Consider the following 21,985-nt stretch of genomic DNA (forward strand, 5'->3'; position numbering starts at 1 on the left):
AATGAAAGGAAATAGATAACGCGATATAAAAATACATGAAATCAGTACGAGGAATAATTCAAGCGTGATACATAGTAACTTTGAAGATAATTCATGTGTATTTAAACTAATACATAAGTACGAGGAATAATTCAAGCGCGATGCATAGTAACTTTGAAGATATTTTTGTCGACAAGTTCAAAAATGCAACTGTCTCCTGCCTTCAAATTGTTTTCGCTATGGAATTTGAGCCACCCCCTCCCTAAATTCAAATTTCCTTGTTGTTTCCTGTTTACTTTCACACTCCACTCTCTTCCGCCCTCAACAATCACCTTCACTTCCTCCGCTACTACCCCCATGTACTGTTTCGCAAAACGCAATGGAACAGTCTGTAAAAAAACATTCGACAAATAGTAAAATTTTCAAAATTCGAAGACAAAAACGGTAGTTTTAATATCATCGGAGGAGGTGATAGTAATTTCTCCAACAAATAATAATAAGCATACATATCGGAAAACACTTACCACAATGTGGTACTGCAAATGATATTTTCGCAGCAAAACTGAGAAGTGAGGAAACTTGGTGTTGAAGTTTTTTGAGGAGTGGATCATTCTTTTCCTTTCTTTATCTGCTACTCTAAACCCCATGTAATAACCTATACCACGTTCAACTCAAACATTAAAAATCAAAAACGTTAGCTAAATAGTCTGTTAATTTAGTCGGTTCCGTTAAAATTACAAATAGTATGGTAAAAGAAAGATAAAAATATGTTGATTTCGTAATTAGAAATGTACTAATTAGAAATGTATAGTGTTTTTACAAAGCGGTTACCGAATTATAGAAAGTTACAAAATGATTATCCAAGTATAGTTTTTTTACAAAACGGTTACCGAACTATAAAAAGTTACAAAACGATTACCGAACTATTATCTTTTTACAAAAGGGTTACCGTCTTGATGATGTGGACGAGAAAAAAAGGTATAGCAAAGTAACCTTTTTGTAAAAAAGTAATAGTTTCAGTAAACGTTTTGTAATTTTTACAGTTTGGTAACCGTTTTGTAAAAATTATAGTTTGGTAACCGATTTATAACTTTTTATAATTCGGTCACCAGTTTATAAATAGATTATAGTTCGGTGACCTAAATAATATTTAATCCGAACTAAAATATAGTCAGTTGGCTATTTTTGATAATTCCAAGTTTATTTCTTACCCTTGTTGCATTTGGTTGATGTTTGAGATGAACTTCCATTTCCATTTGCATTTGCAGTGATTGGAGTGGGATATAGAATCTCACAAGCAGTCCTATCGAAAATACGGACTTCAAAAGTGGACTTACATTTCAATATGAATGTTAAAAAGTGCCATTCAAGAAGCGAAAAATGTTCAACAAACTCATCCCACTTCCTCTCCAACCATATTTCATGCTCTAATTTCGTTGCTCCGACCTTCCAAATATTATCATTTGGAAGAATCAACGTTGCTTCCTTAGAAAATACATCCCCATGCTTATCCACAAACTTGGCCGGAACCATCTGTTCATTAACAAATACATAAAAATCACAACTTGGACGAACATTTCCCAGCCATGGTCTAACAATTTTAGAGATTTGTAAGTCGTGTCGGAGCACTTCTCAAGTTTGAGTTTGACCCGACTTTAAAATCTGAAGCTTGAAACTCAACTCCAACTCGATTAAGTTTTATTTTAGGAGCCCGAGCTCGAAATCGATAGAATAACTGAGACTCGAGTTTGGCTCGATTATCTATCATATATTTGAAAATTAAATTTTAATGTAAAAATAAAAGTATTATTGTAAATATATGTGTATATTAAGAGTAAAAAAGTATAAATTAACAAAATCTCGATAATTAACTCGAGTAGCTCAAACTTGATATGGGTCGAGTTGTTTTCAAGTCAATCTCGAGTAGTTTACGAGTTGGCTTGACTCGATTACACCCCTAACGCGGGTATTCAAAAATCCATGATTGTTAACAAGTAAATCTGGTCTTCCAAAGAAAACAAAAACATAAAAGTAACGAAATTAAACACACATTGAATTAGAAACAGTAGGTACCAATTTCTTAGATTGAAGAGTATGTTTTGAAATGAATATGCAGAAACTTGGTTGGCCAACTTGCTGTGGATGAACATCCTCAACTCCCTTCTTCTCCATTGTACTTAGGTTTCTTCGGAAGTTCAAAACTGAATTGGGAGGTTTTGTTTTAGCTTCTGTCTCTTTATTTTTTTACCAAGCTGAGTGTTAAAGTGTAGTGTCAGAATTGTAGTAGTTGAGGTTGCATAAGCACAGCTTAAACAGGAAAGTCACGAGACTACATTCCCAAATAGGTAAGTTGACCACAGTAATATAAATTTAAATAAAATACACTTAAACTACTAAATATATGCATATTGTAAATAATGATTAATATTTTTTTAACTTAATTTTATAACAAATCTGTTCTTTGTAATTAGAAAACTTGTAGTAAATAAAACAGTTTAATCAACTATGCAATAAGCATAATGATAAAGGATTAAACTGAAGTGAAAACTATATTGTATAAAAATTATTGATATGATATTGAAAAATATTACAAAAATAGTAAGATAAAAATAGCATTTAAAATAAAAATAATATGTATTAGGTTAATCAGCAATTTTATAATACTCCCTCCGTCCCGTTTAAGAAGGGGCAAATGAATTTTACACATAAATTAAGAAAATATTAATTATTATAGTTTTTTTCTTATTTTACCCCTATTAATGATAGTTTTGTAATTTGTGAATAGACTAATAGTCATTAATTATAGAAAGAGAAAAGAGGAGGAAAATTTATTTAAATTGGCACAAAAAACACGATGTGGCCTTTTTAAGTGGGACAAGTTAAAATGAGATGTGTCCCTTCTTAAACGGGACGGAGAGAATAGTTTATTGTTATGAGGTGTAATTATTAAGAGATGGAGTGGGAAAATCCCTACCCTTTCCACTTTTATAAGACTAGTTGGATTTACACTCAACTTCAGGGTATAATTCATAAATATAATTACAGTTTCTCCATTTTTTATAATTTCAAAATTTAATTTATTTTTTTAATATTTTGATTAAAACAAATGTCCACAATCAGTTTTTATTATCGACAAAAAATAGGCCTAATTACTCAAAAATCATCCACATTAAAACTTTTTTGCATTTATACCTTAATTTAGGAAAAAATTCATTTGTACCCTATTTTGGATTTTTATGTTTCACCTCTACCCCGAATAAGAATACAATTGACGATGTAATTAAATTAAGGATGATATCATTAAAAACAACTAAATAAAAGGGTTACATCACACATTTTTTTATTTTAAACAAAATATAAAAAGGTCATTTGACTTTAAAAATGTTCAAATAAATCCTACTAATAAACAACATCCCCATGATGGTTCCTTCCCCCTCCCCTATACCCTAACCCTGGCTAAAATCCTTCTTCCTATCACAGCCATGCTTGTCAACTACCAAACCTAACTCGTTCTTAAGCCTCAAACTCTCTTCCGGTGGTGATCTATTTTGAGAATTTCCCTCAGTTCTGGAAATTCTCGGATCTTCAGAAAGCTTTTGCCAAATATGGGATTCATGGAAAAGTTACTATTGCTCGTAGAAGGAATAGGGCAAACCACAGTTTTGGATTTCTGAATATTGGCGATCCTACTCGTTTCAAAGAATCTTTGGCCAAGATGAATTCAGTTAACATTGGTTCATATGCTATTAGGGCATTCCGAGCTAGGTATCCTTTCATTATCGCACCTCCTAGGGTTCACCCGTATATTGCAGCGAAGCCTTCTTCTCCGGCTACCATTCAGCAATCTGCAACCAAGACGTTCCATTCCTCGATAAGAGATGCTAGATCTTATATGTTCAGGTCATCAACCTTGAACCAATTTCAGTTCCACCTTCAATGTTGGTGCAACACTCTTTTGATAATTCTGTAATTGTATGTGAAAAGCATATACACAAGATTCTTCATGCATGCATGCAAATATCTAAACGGCAAAGATATCCGGTTTGCATCTTCTTCGTTCCTTGGTAGGCATTACTTCATGGTCAACATCAATTCCAATGAGGAAAAGCTGAACTTTCTGAATTTGGATTGTTCAGATTTTATTGAGTCTTCATGCTCTTAGAGTTCAAATTTTTTAGCCAAGGAGAGATTTGTTTGGGTGAAGATTATGGGGGTCCCGATGGTTACATGGAATGAATCTTTCTTTGAATGTATTGGAAATCGTGTGGGAATTTTGTTACGGTTCAACCTTTCGTCATTTCGATGGAGAGGATGGATGCTGCATATGTGCTTATTTCTTAAGGTTTCGAGAGAATTGACTGTTCTATTCCAATCATTATAGGAGTTATATTTTATCTCATTTTTCTCATTGAAATGGCCTTACCAATTCTCATGTCTGATCACCAAGATGCCTTTTCTGAGGATTCTGACTCCACTAACAATGTGAACTCCTCATCAGTTCAAGATTCGTAGACACCCAGCTCGGTGTTCCTATTGACAGTTACAGTCGACCCTCTAATAATTAATATACATGGTGGATCAAAAATTTATTAATTATTAGAATTATTAAGTTAATGAATTTATATAAAAAATTATAAAAATAAAAAATATATTTTAAAGCATCTACATTCGTAGACCTAATATTAATATTATATTATAAAAAATCTAACTAAATACATTTTGCAATCACTAAATTCAAAAGAAATATTTTTGTATTCAGTTCAAAAAATATCAACTGGATATTGAACCAAAAAAATATTCTCAAAAAGTACTATTCATGAAGTAAAATAATTTTTAATATCTTTTTATACTAGAGATGCTTCACTTGTTTTTACTTGTTCATCTAATAACTTCTCCTGAAATTTCCCAAACGATAAAAAAAGTCATAATTTGATGGTATTTCAGCTTCCACCTTATGAATTAAGGTTAATGTTGCCCCAAATAAATCATCAATTGTGATATAATTTATTTAGAAAAATCTCTCTAATAATTAATATTTCTATAAAATATATTTTATTAATTATTAAATAATAGAATTATTAATTATCCGACGTGGAACGGAGTTGGTTCCCTTAATTTTCTATTAATTATTAGAATTATTAATTTATTGAATATTAATTATTAGAGAGTCTACTATAGTTCTAAAGTAATACCAGTTCCAGTTTTGGAGATTACCCAGTCTTCTGCAGTTCACCTTGGTGCTTCTTCTCCTACAGCAGACTCAAAGGAAGTTATCCCAAAACAAAGTCGCATGTAGGTGATGTTTTGAAGGACCAAACAACTTATTTTCCTTTTTTGAATCATTCGGGAATCACACAACGGAAGAAATGCAAACCATTTAACAATGATGAGGAAATCAACAGGAATTTTAACGGGAGAGGCTTCTTCTTCCTTTGATACCGATTGTTTTTTCAAATGAGTTGGAAAAACATGGAACATTGGTGTTAATATGGGCATTTTCTCAGAGATTAACAAATCCAAAATTACATCATTGCTTATTGACAGATTCTTCAGGGATCCTACGAATGCTTCTTCAAGCTTCAGTTCTTCTAGGTGTTGTTTATTTTGTTATGTCGAATACATTTAATTGCATTTTGTGGAATTTTCGTGGAGGTTTGGCCTTTTCTAGGAAGCAACGTATTATCCGTTCTTTAGTTAGTAAGAATTCTTTATCTCTTATCTGTCTAATCAAAATTAAAAAGGAGGCGGTTGATGATTTTTTAGTTTGTAGGCTATGGCCGAACATGAATTTTGACTATTGTTTTGCTCCATCAAATGGAGCTTTAAGAGGTATTTTATGCATATGGTATAAACATGTATTACTCCATGCCTCTATTTATGCAGGAGATAGATGGATTGTTTTGGATTTTTTTTAGGATTCTTTGCCTGCTATACTTATTTATTTATATGCGAGTAATTGTTCTCGGGCGAGCCGTTTTTTGGCCTCTTATTATGGTTAAAATTTTGGTTGATAAGATTTTCATCCTTATGGGTGACTTTAATGAGGTTCTCTCGCCTGCTGAGAGATTAAATTGAACCACTTTCTTCCCGTCCATGCATCTTTTTGCTGAATTTATTCAGGGTTCGAATCTTATTGAATCTCCTCTGCAGGGTCGATTTTTTACCCGACATAATTCCTCTTTTAGATAAAAAATTGACAGGTGTTTTATTTCAGCGGAGGCTATGGCTGTTTGGCCGAATTGTTTCCTATTTGCTTTGCTTAGGAAATATTCGAATTACATTCCGCTTTTGTTTCGGTCCGAGGTTAATACAAACTGGGGTCCTAAATTATTTAGATCTATTAATGCTTGGTGGGAGCATAAAGATTTTGAATCTTTTATTGCAAGTTCTTGGGAGAATATTAAAGTTTCGACTAGTGGGGATTTTGTGTGCAGGCTTTGTGAGCTTCGTTCTTTGATTAAAGGTTGGAACCATAATGTTTTTGGTAACCTCAATAGTAAGGTGGATAGCATTTATCGGTCTATTCATGCTCTAGAGTCAGCTACTTATTTCTCTGAGTTATTTGTTGCAGATAGAGATTGTCTTTCCTCTCTCCATGCTGAGAGTTATTGTGTTTCCAAGCAGCTAGAATCCCTTTGGCATCAAAAATCTAGAGTGACTTGGAATCTTTATGGGGACATGAATACCAAATGTTTTCACACTGTTGCTTCGGTTCATTCAAGGAGTAATTTGTTGTCTGAGATTGTGGTGGATAATTCTAGCTTTGTTCGGCCTTATGATGTGAAGGAGAAGATTTGTGCGTTTTATAACAAACTTTTCAAAATGGATTTCAGTGTCCCTTTCTCCCTCGACGACTTGATGTTGCACTGTTGAGGTACGTTTTTGCCAGGTATTAATAATGCTTTTCTTGTTCTAATTCCGAAATTAAAGGGTGCCCCTAATTTCGAATTTCAGATCGATTAGATTAATCAATGGTATTTTTAAATTGATTTCTAAGGTGTTATCCTATAGGTTTTCTCCTTTGCTTCCTCAACTCATCACAGAAAATCAATTTGGTTTCATCAGAGGAAGGAGTATTGATGATTGTTATATGATAGCTTAAAAAATTATTCACATTGCTTCTAGATGAAAGGAGAAACTTTTTGTTCTGAAGCTTTATTTTCGAAAGGCTTTTGATAGTATTTCATGGGACTTTATTCTAAAGATGTTGGCGAAAACGAATTTTGATGCTTGTTGGCTGAATTAAATTTCGGCATTTTTTAATTCCTCGCAACTTTCTGTTCTAGTCAATAGTAGCCCTCCAAAGAATTTTCCGATGGGGAAAGGAGTGAGACAGGGTGATCTGTTATCTCCTATGTTGTTCGTTTTAGCTTTAGAGGGTCTAAAAGATATGATTAATGAAGCAATTGCTCTTAATCTGTTGGAGGGAGTTAGAATTAAGGGTTATGTTGATATGATTTTTATTCTTCAATTTGCGGACGACACTTTACTTTTCATTCCTCAGGACTTTGATATGATTAGGAACTTACTGCGAGTTCTTAGATGTTTCGAGATTGTTTATGGGCTGTCCATTAATTATCAGAAGAACTCCATTCTTGGCATTAATGTTGATGATAAATATCTTGCTATTGCTTCAGGCATTCATAAATGCTATGCTGATCGGTTTCCTATTATGTATTTGGGTCTTCCGCTTTCGATCAAGACGGTTAACGCTTCTCTTTGGAAGCCTGTTGTCTCGAGGTTTTCAGACCACTTAGCTCTCTGGAAGGGTAATTTGTTATCTCCTACAGGCGAATTAATTTTGATTAAGGCAGTTTTGCATAGTTTTCTGATTTACTTTATGGGCTCTCTAGTTATTCTGCAGTCAATTATTTCAGCCTTGGACCGTTGCGTGGAGCGCTCTCTCTGGTGTGGCAACCCGGAGGGCAAAGGTATTTGCAAGATTTCGTGGAAACAAGTTTGTCTTTCATATGACCAAGGGGGCTTAAATTTGATTCCTTCTCGGATTAAGAATCAGAGTCTTCTTGTAAATGGCTTTGGAAGCTTCGTGTGAGATGTAATTCTCTTTGGTTTTTTGTGGTGATTAATAGTTGTGCAATTCATTCTTGGCATTATTTTTTTAATTGCAATATTAATCACCTTTGTCACCTCTGGATAGGCATTCATAAGCTTTGTGGTTCTAATTATGTTTTTTGGTCTATATTTAATGAGGGAGTTTCTATTTTACTCGACAATTGTTTGGAAACGGCATTTTGGCTAGATTCTTAGTTTGGTTCTACTTCCATTGCAGCTAGATTCCCATGTCTGTATGCCTTTCCAGATCTAAACTTATCTCAGTGTAATACCCCAAAATGTTTAATTATCTAATTGGACCACGTGTCCAGTTTAGATTCCCCGGAGTGGCGAAATCGGAAAGATTTTGATAAAATTATTTTCAGTAGGTCGGTTTTAAGGAAAGTAATTAGGCGGAAGTTAAGGTTATATTTCAATTCTAAAGTTAGAATTGGAATTAAAAGGAAAAATGTCAAGAAAAGTTCAAAATAGAGTATAGGGACCAAAGTGGTAATTTAGCCACTTTGTGTCGAAAATAGAAATATTGGATTTTGACGGGAAAGTGCTAATATCGAGTTTTGTATTATTTATCGGATATAAATAATACGTATAAGCCGTAATAAAAGAGTTTAACGATTTAGCTATGGACTAAATCGTATAAAAGAAAAGTTTAAAGGATAAATGATAGAAACAAAAAAGAACAAGGACCAAAGTGGACCTTTAGCCAGAATATATATAAGAATTGTGATATGAATGAAGAGGCAGACGAACCATCGAGAGAAATTGTGAGAAATCCACCGATCGATTCGTTTCGCCGCCGTATCTCCGTTCGACGTCCGAATCGAGTGATTTTTGCGGCGATTTCTTCAGAATCGAATTCTCTATCGATATCAAGCTTCTTTCCAAGGTAAGACTTTAAGAATTTTGGTTTAAAATCGATTATAAGGGCTGTTTCGATAAATAGTTGAAAAATCGACGTGTTTGGTTCGGTTTGAGCGTTTTGGTGAAAGCTAGATAATGGATTTGATGAGAAACGAGGTTTTTTGATATGTGTAGTAGGTCGGGGTGCGGCGGAACGGCCCGGAAACGATGTTTCCGGGGCCGTGCTTAGCGGTAGCTATGCGAGCGCATAGCCAGATGCGGGCGCATAGCCAAGTTGTGCACCGCTCGCACGACGATTCTGAAGGGGCTAAAATGGACTTTTAGCCAAGGGACTAAAATGGACTTTTAGCCAAAAAGAAACGAGATTTCGATATTTTGAATATTAAACCCTAATATTTAATTAAAGGTCCCGATAACTTAAAAAGTAAGATTTAGCTCGACGTTTTACGCGAGTAACGATAATGAAAAACGTTAAGGAAGTTATATAACTCTCGAATACAAGGAATGGTATTCGATAAGTCGTGGATACGACTAAGAATTTCTGAATATATGAATAGTGCTAAGAATGAAACCAATACTTAAATTATGAAAGTATTATACGTATAAACACATGATTTACGTCTGACTATTAAACGTTAATTAATATGTAGCAGACGTACGACCGAGTAGTGAGGGAACTAGAGGTGTACTAGTACGAGCATATTACCACGTCGATCTTGTTATAGAGTGGATAGCGGTCACTGTGAGTTGCACTTTACTTTCACGTATTATATATTAAAGTTATTTTATATGGATATATATATATATATATACTGTTTTCATGCATCGCATTATATAATTGATTGAAATGTTATATGTTTTATTAGTTTCTATATACAAGGACTAGTATGCGATCCGAAGAAACTAGCTACCTATTGGGTGTCAATAGGCTGTGTGATCACCAGGATTGAGTCAGTCTAGTGTGTTTGCATTTGAGAAATGATTGGATATGTATGATATGATATGAATTCGATACGAGAGTGAACTCGGCTACGGTGTAGTCTGGAAGTTCCCGTATCTAGTGGGTTGGACTCACAGCTTGAGATTTACGATTGGGTTGAACAATATATGATTATTCGAGAAATGTGTCGCATGCTAGGATATTAGTTTCGTACGGATCAAATACATGTTATATGTTTTATATTATTGTTTTCTTGAGATGCGATGCTATGTTTCTATATTAATACTGCTAGTAAATGTCAACTCACTCAGTATTTTTCCAAATACTGACCCCTCACCTTTGATGTCTTTCAGGTGCTTAGCTTGTGGGCCTAGATAGAGGCCAATTTTGAAGTCCAGAAGTCAGCTGTGTATGTATAGTTTCTGACTTCTGTGAATGCTGCAGTAGTGGTCCTGTGTCGACAGAATAATAACCTAGACAGCAGTTCATTTTGATTGTATATAATAACTGCTGTCATTGTTTTATATGCTTTTTGATAGGCTACGTGTTTTGTATATGATCCACGGCCCCAGATGTCGGTGAGATGTTTTGAGACATTAACTGATGTATATAGTACCGCGAGGCTAGTTCGTATGAGGTACGGTAACTAGAGCCCGCGAGGTTTAAACAGTTAATGTAAATATTTTGTTATATGAGATATATATATATGTAATTGCTTCCGTTGTTTGATATTATTTGTTTATTAATTGCGAAAAATTATTAGTGATTTGAGGCTTGCTACGGGTTCCGGAGCTATCACTCCCGTTCCCTAGCGCCGGTTGCGGCTCAATATTTTGGGTCGTGACACTCAGTTCAAGATCAGTTTTCCATTGCTAGTAGAACTCATGATCAGTTGCTGCCTTCTACTCGGTTTTCCTGGAATCTTCGCTTGCGAGTTGGCGAGCAGTCCCATCTTTAGTCTTGGAAGCTTCATCAACTCCTTTTAATCTATACTATATATAAAAGCATAGATGGGGGGGGCAGGCAAATTTACTGAATAATCCTTTTCAGTTTACTACTAAATAAAGGTTTTATAGTCATTAACTAATTAGTTTTTAATTAATCACTATTGTAATTAAAGTCCTAATTAGAATAGGTAGCTAAATTATCTCCAATTTAGTTTTTAGTATGTAAAAAGTAACTAAATTGTCTCCAAATTAGTAGGAATACCTATTTTTTAGTTTGATTGAACTACAAAATTAAAATATTGTATTTGGTCAATATAATATTATTTAAATTTTTATCTTATTATTTTTAAAGATATTATTAATAAAATTAAGTTAATTATTTAATTATGGTTATTATAAAATCAAAAGAAGAATAAATTCAGTATGAAAAAAAATTAATAATTGAATATATTATATTCACTTTTACAAATTTTTTTAACTAATTTAATATTAATTATAAATAAAAAATTGATATAATTATAATAAATTTACTAATATGTTCATTGACGAGTTACGTTACGAGCCACGTGCATAGCACGTAATGCGAAACTAGTGTTAATAGAAAGGCCAAATGTGAAAAAAGGCCAAATTTTTGAAGAAAATTTTACAAAAATTTCAAATCTTTCAATTTCACCCAATTTGTCCTGTAACGCAGAATTTTTTTTTAAAAAATCTTTCTATTAATTTTATTTAAAATATTAATTAAAAAAAATTAAATAAATATCATGCAACGCATGAGCCTAACTCTAATATAACATATAATACATTTACATACGCCGTTTTCTTTTCCCACTTCTAAAATTCAAAATTAAACCAAACGAAACTCGTAAAAAAGTCATTATATCAATCAAACAGTTAATCTTTTACGCGGTTCATTTTAATTTTTTGGTTAATTTAGTTTGGTACACACCCTTAATTAATTTGAGGCACGTGCAAAACACGTAAAACAATACTACTCCTTCTGTGTGGAATTCATAGGCATTATTTTTATTTTTTTGTCCAAATTATAGGCGGTTATTCATTATTTTAATTGTAAACTGTCAACTACCCTCATAAATTATAGTGAAAAAAATTAAAAGACAACTAGTATTATTACATTAAATATGGATATGTGGGTATTTTTGTGTAAATTTATTTTACCTAAATAAAATAATTATTTAATATCCGTGTTTATACTAATTTTACTTACCAATTTAAAATGGACGGAGTAGTATTTATGACGGTCAAAGTAATATGACATCCCATGCATATACCATATTTACACTTACCCCTCTTATATATACTACATTTACATTTGCGTCTCTCTTATTTCATGTCAAACGATGTCATCCTTAAATTTTGTTTTCGTTAATATTTAATCATTTTGTTTATTTTTAGTGTTAATCAACTAAATAATAAAAAATTAATTAATAAAATAAAATGTTATGATAGTTCTTAAAATTAGATTATATATATGCTATACTTTTATAGATCTCTTAATAAATACATTTTAATTTTTTGTATGTTTACTAATATTTTTAACTGTAATTTTCAAGTTTTACTTTTGAAATCTAAAAAAGTTTATAAATTTAATTTTTTTGTAAGAAATCTGAAAGATATATTTTTTTGGTCTGACCATAAGGTGTCGTGAACGGATTCCAACTATAAAACAACACTTTTAAACCTTTCACGTTCAGAGTAATTCACATTCGAGCCGTATAAGTTTTTTGCGGGAGGCAAAACTCTGACCGTCAATTTTAAACGATTGTATATATGAGTACGATTCGACCCCGTGACTTCACTTAAATTAAAAGAGCGTATTACCAACTCACATGCGTCTTGAAATTAAAAAAAAGATATATTATTTGATTCCAAAAGAAGAGACATAAAAGTGTTAAAAAAAACACCATTTTCATAAACGTAAAGAGACAATAGATAAAACATGAAGCATCTGGAAGTATGGAGGAGGTAGTAATACTAATGACGGTTATGGCTCATCAACAAACCCACTCGAACTTTCTCCATTTCTCTACACACACCATTCCTTATATATATACACTTATCTAGCCTCAGTCTTAACATCAACCACAACTAATCATCAAACACTTGCACCAAACTTTTAATTATTTCTTCAAATCCTTTTCCAAATCAAACAGATCATACATTCTAAAAATGAGGCAACTCTTCATTTTCAGCTTCTTGTTGCTCTTGGTGTCCACTATTAACGCATCACGATTCCCATTTGTTGATCGCCCAGGAACTCTGCTGACAGATTTCTGGCCAGACCCGTTTCGAGTTATCGAACAGGGGCCGTTCGGAATCAACAGAGACGACGACAGTAGCGTAGCGCTACTCTCTCCGGCCCGAGTTGACTGGAAAGAAACACCCGAGAGTCACATTATCATGCTCGACGTGCCGGGGCTGAAAAAAGAGGAGATGAAGATCGAGTTGTTAGAGAATAGGGTGCTAAGAGTCAGTGGAGAAAGAACCAGAGAGGAGGAGAAGCAAGGTGAGCAATGGCATAGAGTGGAGAGATCGTACGGGAAATTCTGGAGACAGTTTAAGCTGCCGGAGAATGTGGATTTGGACTCTGTCGAGGCCAAGCTTGAGAACGGTGTTCTTACTTTGTCGTTTGATAAGCTGTCTTCTGATAAGATCAAGGGTCCTAGGGTTGTTAGTATTTTAGGAGACGATGCCAAGATTAATAGTAATAATAATAATGAATCGAAACAAGAGCTCTAGGCTTTTGAGATCACTATGGTATGTGTGGCAACCTAATTCCTGAAAGAATAAATGTTTTAATTGCTATCTTGTTTGTAACTTGTGTTTTACTTGTATTCGAGTGTGTGTTTTTCATGTAATGTTTACAAGAGTTATGTGATCTAAATTAAAAAGTAGTGTTTGGTTGAATTTTAATGTAAAATTTACTTTCTTTTTTTATAAATTTTTATCTAAAAATAATTCAATTTTAGAATAAAAGTGTAGTAGAAATTGAGGAACAAATATCTAACTATATTGACATCTTCTTAGCATAAATATTAGTTTCTTTGCACCCGTAAATAACATTAAATTCGGATAAATAATATCACAACATTCGATTACAATCTATAAAGGATAAGCCTAAATAATAAATAAAAATATAACATCATCAGCAAAGAAAGCATCTTGAGTAGCAACATCAGTACGACGAGCATATGGCAATATTGCGGTTGGAAGATGATTTAGAGCAAAAGCTAGCTAGGGATACACAACTATAAGTACCTCGACGAGTAGTTAATGAATCTTGAGACGCATAACAAGTAGAAGAAAAGAACCTTGAGAAATTAAAGGAGCTTGACGAGCTGAAGAAAAAATCTCGACCTGGTGTTGATGTAATGGAAATTCTAAATGCAACGTAAGAGGGATTTGAAATAAATTTGTTTAAGAAATTAATAATTGTTCGAGTTTAGAGAAGATGACTAAGATATTTTAGTGTTCTGAATTCTGTCTTCTGGAGAGTTCTGTGTTTTGTATTCTCTGAAGTAATTTTATGGCATACTCGGGGACTAGGTTATCATTGTTGCCGTAGCCATTAATTGTGTAAGTTTCTCTTCAAATATTCAAAGCAATTTGTCTTTAAAATTTTATTTTAAAAAGTAGATATAAATTTTTCTTGATATTCCGTATTTTCTTACGTTAAATTTACTAGACATTTATTTAATTTGTTAACTTTTTGTTTAGAGTGTTTATTCCATGAACAATACATCATTTTTATAACAAGTTCATGAGCATTTGCGACAGTGTAATTTTCAATAATTATTTACTTTTATTATCATTAAATATTATAACATTTCATACGTTTTATTAGATTGTGGCACAAATAATGTATAATTGTTACGTTGTACAATGAAAGGATTAAAAAGGTTATTCTAAAAAAAATTGTCAGAAAAACCCACAACCTGGCCAAATTGTGCCAATTTTCACCCCTCAACAAAAAAATAAAAGAATTAAATATATAATTAATTAACCCTAATTAATCTTAAATAATTTAAACTAACCCTATCAAAATTCTTATTTAACCTAATTACACATAATGCAACCAATCTACTACCACCAGTCATCGAGTTCGTGCTCATTGTCGACGAAGACGAAGTACCAGTTTGTACGTCTTAATCAAACCCAATTTTGTTTTTCTACAGACGAACATATGTTTGTTCGTCTGGAGATGAACATGTTAAGGACAATGGTATGGCGGAGGCGGTTTAACTACGATGATATGATTTGAAAGGGCGACAACATCTGAAGACAACAATATGGTGGAGGCATATCAAGGATGACGGCGTGAAGAAAAACAGAGGAAGAGGAAAAAAGAAAATGAAAAAAGATGCAAAACAACTCTCCAAGATTTTATTTAAAATTGATATGATATTTGAAATATTAAAATTATAAGAAAATAATTTATATTTAAAAATTATTATGTGTCAATTTATGAAATAAAATGAATTATAAAGTTATTTAAAACTCTTTGCTATTTTCGTAATGGAACGTGTATAACACGTAGGGAGTGCGAACAAAAAGAGGAAGTTGTGGTTTCTTTTGACTGATTATTTTGAAAAGGCCTAATTACTTAAAAAAAACCTCACCTTGTAACTACTTTGCGTTTATATCCTGACCTAGGAAAAAGTTCAATTGTACCCTATTTTAAATTTTCATATTTCGACTCTACCCTAAAGAGACTACAACTAAACTAAATCGTATAAAATTTTCCCCTTTTTGTTCGCACTCCCTACGTGTTATACACGCTCCATTATGAAAATAGCAAATAGTTTTAAATAATTTTTATACTGACCCCAGAAGGTAAGGTAGTGGTAAAAGGAAGTCAAGAGGTGGCAAGAAAATGCTGCTCTATATTAACAGAAGAGAAGGAGAGTATGACCATTGAGAGCATTCTTAGTGGACGTTCTGGAAAAAGAGCAGACTTCAGTTGAACTAGTCGGAGATATGACAGAGCTCCACCTAACCGAAATGAAGAAAGTAAAGGTTGGGGGCAAAGATACTTGACGAAGTGCAAAGAGGCATAGAAGAAATTTTGCGAAAGAATGTGGAATCATTTACAACAGAGCCCTAAGAGATTCTAGGAATTGATCTTGCAGTAGTGTAACAGAAGTTGAATGTTAACCCCCACAACAAACCAGTTGTCTAAAAAAAGAGGAGATTCGCAGAAGACAGACAAAAAGTGATCGCTGAAGAGGTAAACGTGCTATAGTTAGAAGGATTCATCATGGGAGTTTACTATCCTGAGTGGGTATCTAACATAGTTTTGGTAAAGAAGGAAAATGGGAAGTACAGAATGTGCGCCGATTTCACTGATTTGAATAAGGCATGCAAAAAAACCCACAACCTGGTCAAATTGTGCCAACTTTCACCCCTCAGCATAAAAAAGAGTGAGATTCTTACTTAAACATACAATTAGCCCTAATTAATCTTAAATAATTTGAACAAACACTAGTTAAAATTCTAATTTAACCTAATTACACACAATCCAACCAATCCACTACCCTCAGTCATCGAGCTCTTGCTCGAACCAACGAACCATCAATTTGTACGTCTTAATCGAACAAGTTTAGTTTGTCAACAGACGAACGTATGTTTGTTCGTCTAGAGATGAATCTGTTAAGGATGGTGGGATGGTGGAGGTGGTTTAACTACGACAATATGATTTGAAGGGGCGACAACAATAAGGTGGAAGCATATCAAGGATCGATGGCGGCGTGAAGAAAAAGAGATGAAAAATAAAATAAAAAAAAGAGTGCAAAAAAGCTCTTCAAGATTTTATTTAAAATTGTTGCGATATTTGAAATGTTAAACTATAAAAATAATAATTGATATTTAAAGATTATTATGTGCCAATTTATGAAATAAAACGAATTATAAAAATTATTTAAAACTCTTTGCTATTTTCGTAACGGAGCGTGTATAACACGTAGAGAGCGCGAACAAAAAGAGAAAAATTCAATACGATTTAGTTTAGTTGTGGTTTCGTTTGACCGATTAATTTGAAAATGACATCTTTGAGACTTTGTGACAAGTTGAGGGGTTGAAATGATCCTTTGTTAACTTTTTGGGATTAAGACGAGCGACTCAGGTGACAAGTGGACGTATTTAGTGGAATACTTAGACGCGTCCAATCCGCGTAAGAGAAACGCGTGGATTAGTCAATTTTCATAAAATAAAAACCGATCCACAATCACTTCTTCTCGTAACTCATATTTACCGATCATAAAAAAAAATTTTGCTTCATAATCAGGTAACGCCTCTTCTTCTTGCTGCTGCAACGTACTTTTGATTCAAATTCTTTTTAATGTATGAAATTTTTGTCATTTTTTTATTAAATTTCATCTCAATTTTGACCTGGTTGTTTTCTTGTTAAATTTTTTCTTGCAAGAATACTGTGCTAATTTTGATTGTTTAAGGTTTTGTCTGTTTATTTCGTTTGCATTTTTTTTGTTTTGTCTTTTATTGAAGTTGGAGTAGTGGGCCCTTTGAAGATCATGATAGGATTTTGAGTTTTTGTTTATTTTGCAGCTTTTTGATTGTAAATTTGTATTTGGGGCTTGCTTGTTTCCTGATATTGGAGCTTTAACGAAAATTCATGAATTAAGAACCAAAATTTTATATAGAAGTATTATGGGGATTGGGGATGATGGGCTCTATTTAAATTGGGTACTTAGAACAATAATTATTTATGACCTTTGGGCCTGTGGTCTGCCTCGGCCATTCGGGCGCCATGGTCCGAGTTCAAACTCCGGCAACTCCTTTTTAATAAATGGAGTGGTTGGGACTGGCTGCGAGCCATTATAGCCCGGAATTGTTAGGTATGTGAGGTTGCGGGCCTTCGACATCTCGGGGTTTGATAGTGATCCTAGGTTTTGGCTCGGGGAGCTCGAGGGAGTGAGACCTTATCCTCAAAATTAAATTAAATGTGACCTTTGTTGCAGAATAACTTTTTGAATCCTAGGTTATATTATGAAAACATCTGAAATTCCGAAACTTTATATTTAAAATTTATTATTGATGTATTCGCTCTCTGTTTCCGTCCTACATAGGATGTGAATGTTTATGCGTTGTGTGACTCCACATGTGGTTGTATTTGCAATATATATATAGCCAATTGTTGATAAGTAATGATGTAATGTAAATTCAATTTATTGCAGAGAAAATGGGTGGTGGTAAGGACAAGGATGGTCACGATGAGCAAGATAAGGGCCTATTCGGACACGGTTTTGGGCAAGGCCATGGTTATGGTGCCCCAGGTGGATATCCTCCTGGCCAGTACCCACCTCCTCCTGGGGCATACCCATCTCATGGATACCCCCCTCAGGGTTATCCTCCTCAGGGTTACCCTCCCGCTGGTTATCCTCCTGGTGGTTATCCTCCCGCTGGTTATCCTCCTGGTGGTTACCCACCCGCTGGTTATCATGGTGGCCCTTCTGCTCCACACCAATCAGGTATTATTTCTATGATCAACTTCTATTTAAACAGCATTGCAAATGTTGTTTGGTTCAGCCTTTTTCTTCATCGGGATTGGGGTCAAGTTTATGTGGTTCTAATCGTAATACATCGAAAGATAATTAGTATTTTATATGCAAAATTTATTTGTTTTTATATCTTTAACCGTCTCCTTGATTGAAATGAACAATTTGTTGCCTCATATGTTGGTAGAGACTAGAGGGTGCATGGTTTGATTTGATTTAGTAAATTAAAGTTCCAACAGTTCTATTTGCATATATATATTTATAGATTAGTAAAAAAGATGTCATTTTGAAGTTTGATTTTTCAGTCAATTTGGTTAGTCAATGATAAAACCCAAATCAAAACAGAAATCAATTTTGTACTCATTTCATATTGGCCTAATGTCTTAAAAAACCCCGACCTTTTAACCCCTTTTCAATCATACCCTGACGTTGAAAATTTGTCAATTTTACCCTATTTTGCATATTTGTGTTTCAATTGTACCTTGAAAAATTAAATTAACGTCTTTTGCGTTAAGAAATTTGTTTAAAACATTCTCCATGTCTCGCATATATTAATTGTATATTTTTAAAATTTATTTAAATTTAGTTAAATTATTTAAGAATTTAAATTAGTGTTAATTTGATTATGGTTTTTAGTTAGTTTTTAAAAATAAAGGACTTATTTGTACTTTTTTGAATAAAAAAGAATTTAATTTCATGTTTAGACTTAATTAATTGAATGGTTTCATCATTTAAGAAAAAAAATTAATAAAAATTAAAATATTGGGGTACAATTGAAAACGGAAAATTCAAAAGTGGGTAAAATTGACAAATTTTCAACGTCGGGGTGGAATTGAAAAAAAGTTTAAAGGTGAGGGGTTTTTGAGTGATTAGGCCTTTCGTATTCAAATCAATCTTTTTATATATTAATAAAAAGGATGTCGTTTTGTAGTTTGATTTTTTCTGTTAATTTGGTCAGCCAATGGTAGAAACCAAACCAAAACAGAAAATCAATTTTATGCTCAATTTATATTCGAATCAATCTTTTTTAACCGACAACAATAAATTTTGATTTAATTTGTTTTGGATAAACGGTTCATTTTAGTAAACTCAGCTCTCTACAGTTTTTTGCTGACACGACAGCTGAGTAGATGATGTTTATAAGTTTACGCAAATTTCTTATTGTATCTTCAGGGCATGGAGGCATGGGCGCAATGTTAGCTGGAGGTGCTGCTGCTGCTGCAGCTGCATATGGCGCTCACAATTTATCTCATGGAAGTCACATGCCTCATGGTGGCCACGTATCTCATGGCGCTCCGTTTGGGTATGGTGGTGGACATCATGGAGGTAAGTTTAAGCATCACGGTGGTAAGTATAAGCACCATGGTGGTAAGTTCAAGCATGGAAAGCATGGAAAACATGGAATGTTTGGAGGAGGTAAGTTTAAGAAATGGAAGTAAAAAGCCTCACTTTGCGATTGCAGACTCAAGTTTCTCGGAATAAACTATACAGCAAATCTGTGTGTTGACTCGTTTTGTTTTCTCATCTTCATGTCGAGATGTTATTACTATAGTAGCTTGGCTTGGTATAAAGTGCTCTCATGGATATGCATAACAATTAACCTTGATCACATTGTTGGCAGTCTATATTAATAGACTTGTCACTAAATCTACTGCTGAATTTAACAATTTTTTTTTTCCAATTAGTTTATGCAATTGAAATATTATATGTTTTGTAAATAAATTTTATATAAGAAAAAGATAATAGATTATTTTACAATTATTTTTTAATCCAAAAGGTTATGATCGGATATATCAAGCCTCTTTAGCTTTACCGTATGCAGAATTCCAAAACATATCTGAAGAAACTAGAGAATCCTGTAAATGATTTTTTTTTAATAAACCAGTAAATGATTTAGATTGTGTGGTTTCTAATGAGTTATATGAAAAAATATTAAATTTTGAATGTTACCTTGTGTTTGTGGTTCTAATGTTTTATATGAAAAAATATGTGTTTTCATATGTATACAGAATTTGGAACCCATAAAATATGTGTTTTTCAATAATTGCATGACATATAGATGAGATATATATTGGTAGTAGTATTGTACTTTTTATTCATCAATCATCATTTTATTTTCAGAGCCGTGAAAAATAAGAGTCCAAAAATGTACCGTAGTAAAATTAGGTTTGCAAGTTTATCAAAGGGTTTGATTCGGTTTAAAATGAGAAATCAATATGGAAAAATCATTTTAAGGTTTAAGTGTTCCGTTTCCTATTAAACAAGCCTAATTTAGGAATAAAAAAAAACAAAAGATGAAATAGATGCCTAATCATTAAAAGGGTAGTAAGGTCCAAAATTAAAAAATTGTTCTGGCTCTATAAAAAGTTGATCTGGAAATATCGCCACCCTTTTGGTAAATGATGATTAAATAAGCACAACCACAAGATGTGGAAGGGAAAAAACGAACCGTAGTTTTTCGCAAAGAAAACTAAATTGAGAAATACATCATTACCACTATAACTAAAAATAAGGTTGTGATATTTGTAGTTAGTCACACCCTTATTAATACAAAGAACGATCAAATCTGAATAATCCGTATCTTTAAGTCTGAAAATCCGCTTGTTTCTAGCTAACCGAATCTTCCAAACACAAAAGAACCATAATGTGCTCCAAAGTTTCTAGAATATGAAATCAGCTAAATCCAGCCACTAGTTATAGAAGCTTTTAATGTCGTCGGGCATACTCCAAGCACCAATATCAATTTTCCGGAGTAGCGAACTCCAAAATTTCCACGCCAACAAACAATGCATAATGATGTGAACACTTGATTCAATCTCGAGGCAGCAAAAACACTGAAGTTCATCAGCTGCAATCGCTGATAAAGAAATTGTTTAGAAGCTATCCTATCTCTAAATAGTAACCATACGCAGAACTGAATGCGAGGGGGAATTTGTTGCTTCCATAGCTTCTTGAGAAATCTGATCTCTGCATAAGAATCTGTCAAGCACAGATTAACAAAAGTTGTTGTTGTATAACCAAAGGCAGAACAGTTCTAGAAGGCCGCATCATTCAAGTCTGAGATGACTAAAATACCGAACAACTCCTCATTCAGATTAGATAGCATTTCAGCCTCTCCGACACGCTGACTACGCTTCCGGACGAAGTTCCAAATAATCCCAGCAGGATTGAACACAAAGTTTACTATGTTGCCCTCTGGATTGACGGTAATATGAAAAAGAGCTGGGTATGAATTAACTAGAGGCTGAGTTTGATTGGTAAACCATAAAACCCTCCAAAATCGAATATTCTGGCCATTTCCAACCTTGAAACTCAGCTTAGACTGAAATAAGTTTCAGACATTTTCATTATTAACACAAAGCTTCCATATGCCTCTCTAAAGACACGATAATATCTGGTCATTTGCGTAGTGTCATGATTAAATCATGCCAAGATAATCTTTGCGTAGTGTCATTAACTTTCCTTTTTGAATTTTGAATTCCTTGCCTTTTCGTCTCTCCTCTTTTTTTTCTTTTTTTTGGTAATTTCCTTTTAGCGGTTATAATCTATATAACTTTTTCTTCTTATTTTTCATTTTCTTCGAACCCACTTTCTTTTTGATTTCTGATTTTTTTTTTCATTCTCTTTTTTAAAATGCATGTGTTGATTGCTGC

The 21,985-nt window shown here is 33.3% G+C and overlaps 3 protein-coding genes across 5 annotated transcripts; 2 read left to right on the forward strand and 1 right to left on the reverse strand.

Moving 5' to 3' along the window:
• Positions 1-85: 85 nt before the first annotated feature.
• Positions 86-2,256, reverse strand: LOC126683356 (B3 domain-containing transcription factor VRN1-like). The gene is made up of 4 exons (XM_050379223.2): positions 2,053-2,256; positions 1,191-1,512; positions 504-634; positions 86-368 (listed from the first exon to the last, which is right to left on the reverse strand). The coding sequence occupies exons 1-4, from the start codon at positions 2,149-2,151 to the stop codon at positions 132-134; spliced, it is 789 nt and encodes a 262-aa protein (XP_050235180.1). The 5' UTR covers positions 2,152-2,256; the 3' UTR covers positions 86-131.
• A 10,640-nt stretch (positions 2,257-12,896) lies between these two features.
• On the forward strand, positions 12,897-13,738 carry LOC126682676 (22.0 kDa class IV heat shock protein). Its single transcript, XM_050378424.2, has one exon. It carries the CDS (start codon positions 12,991-12,993, stop codon positions 13,558-13,560), a length of 570 nt encoding a protein of 189 aa, XP_050234381.1. The 5' UTR covers positions 12,897-12,990; the 3' UTR covers positions 13,561-13,738.
• Positions 13,739-16,992: 3,254 nt separating this feature from the next.
• LOC126680988 (glycine-rich protein A3) lies at positions 16,993-19,999 on the forward strand. Of its 3 annotated transcripts, none has more exons than XM_050376326.2 (3): positions 16,993-17,104; positions 18,012-18,305; positions 19,506-19,999. In XM_050376326.2, exons 2-3 carry the CDS (start codon positions 18,017-18,019, stop codon positions 19,769-19,771), a joined length of 555 nt encoding a protein of 184 aa, XP_050232283.1. In that variant the 5' UTR covers positions 16,993-17,104; positions 18,012-18,016; the 3' UTR covers positions 19,772-19,999. The 3 variants fall into 3 exon arrangements, with proteins under 3 accessions (XP_050232283.1, XP_050232284.1, XP_050232282.1); XM_050376327.2 differs by lacking the exon at positions 16,993-17,104 and adding an exon at positions 17,140-17,160; XM_050376325.1 differs by lacking the exon at positions 16,993-17,104 and adding an exon at positions 17,609-17,672.
• Positions 20,000-21,985: the final 1,986 nt, after the last annotated feature.

This window comes from Mercurialis annua, linkage group LG5 (assembly GCF_937616625.2).
Source record: "Mercurialis annua linkage group LG5, ddMerAnnu1.2, whole genome shotgun sequence".
Classification (NCBI taxonomy): domain Eukaryota; kingdom Viridiplantae; phylum Streptophyta; class Magnoliopsida; order Malpighiales; family Euphorbiaceae; genus Mercurialis; species Mercurialis annua.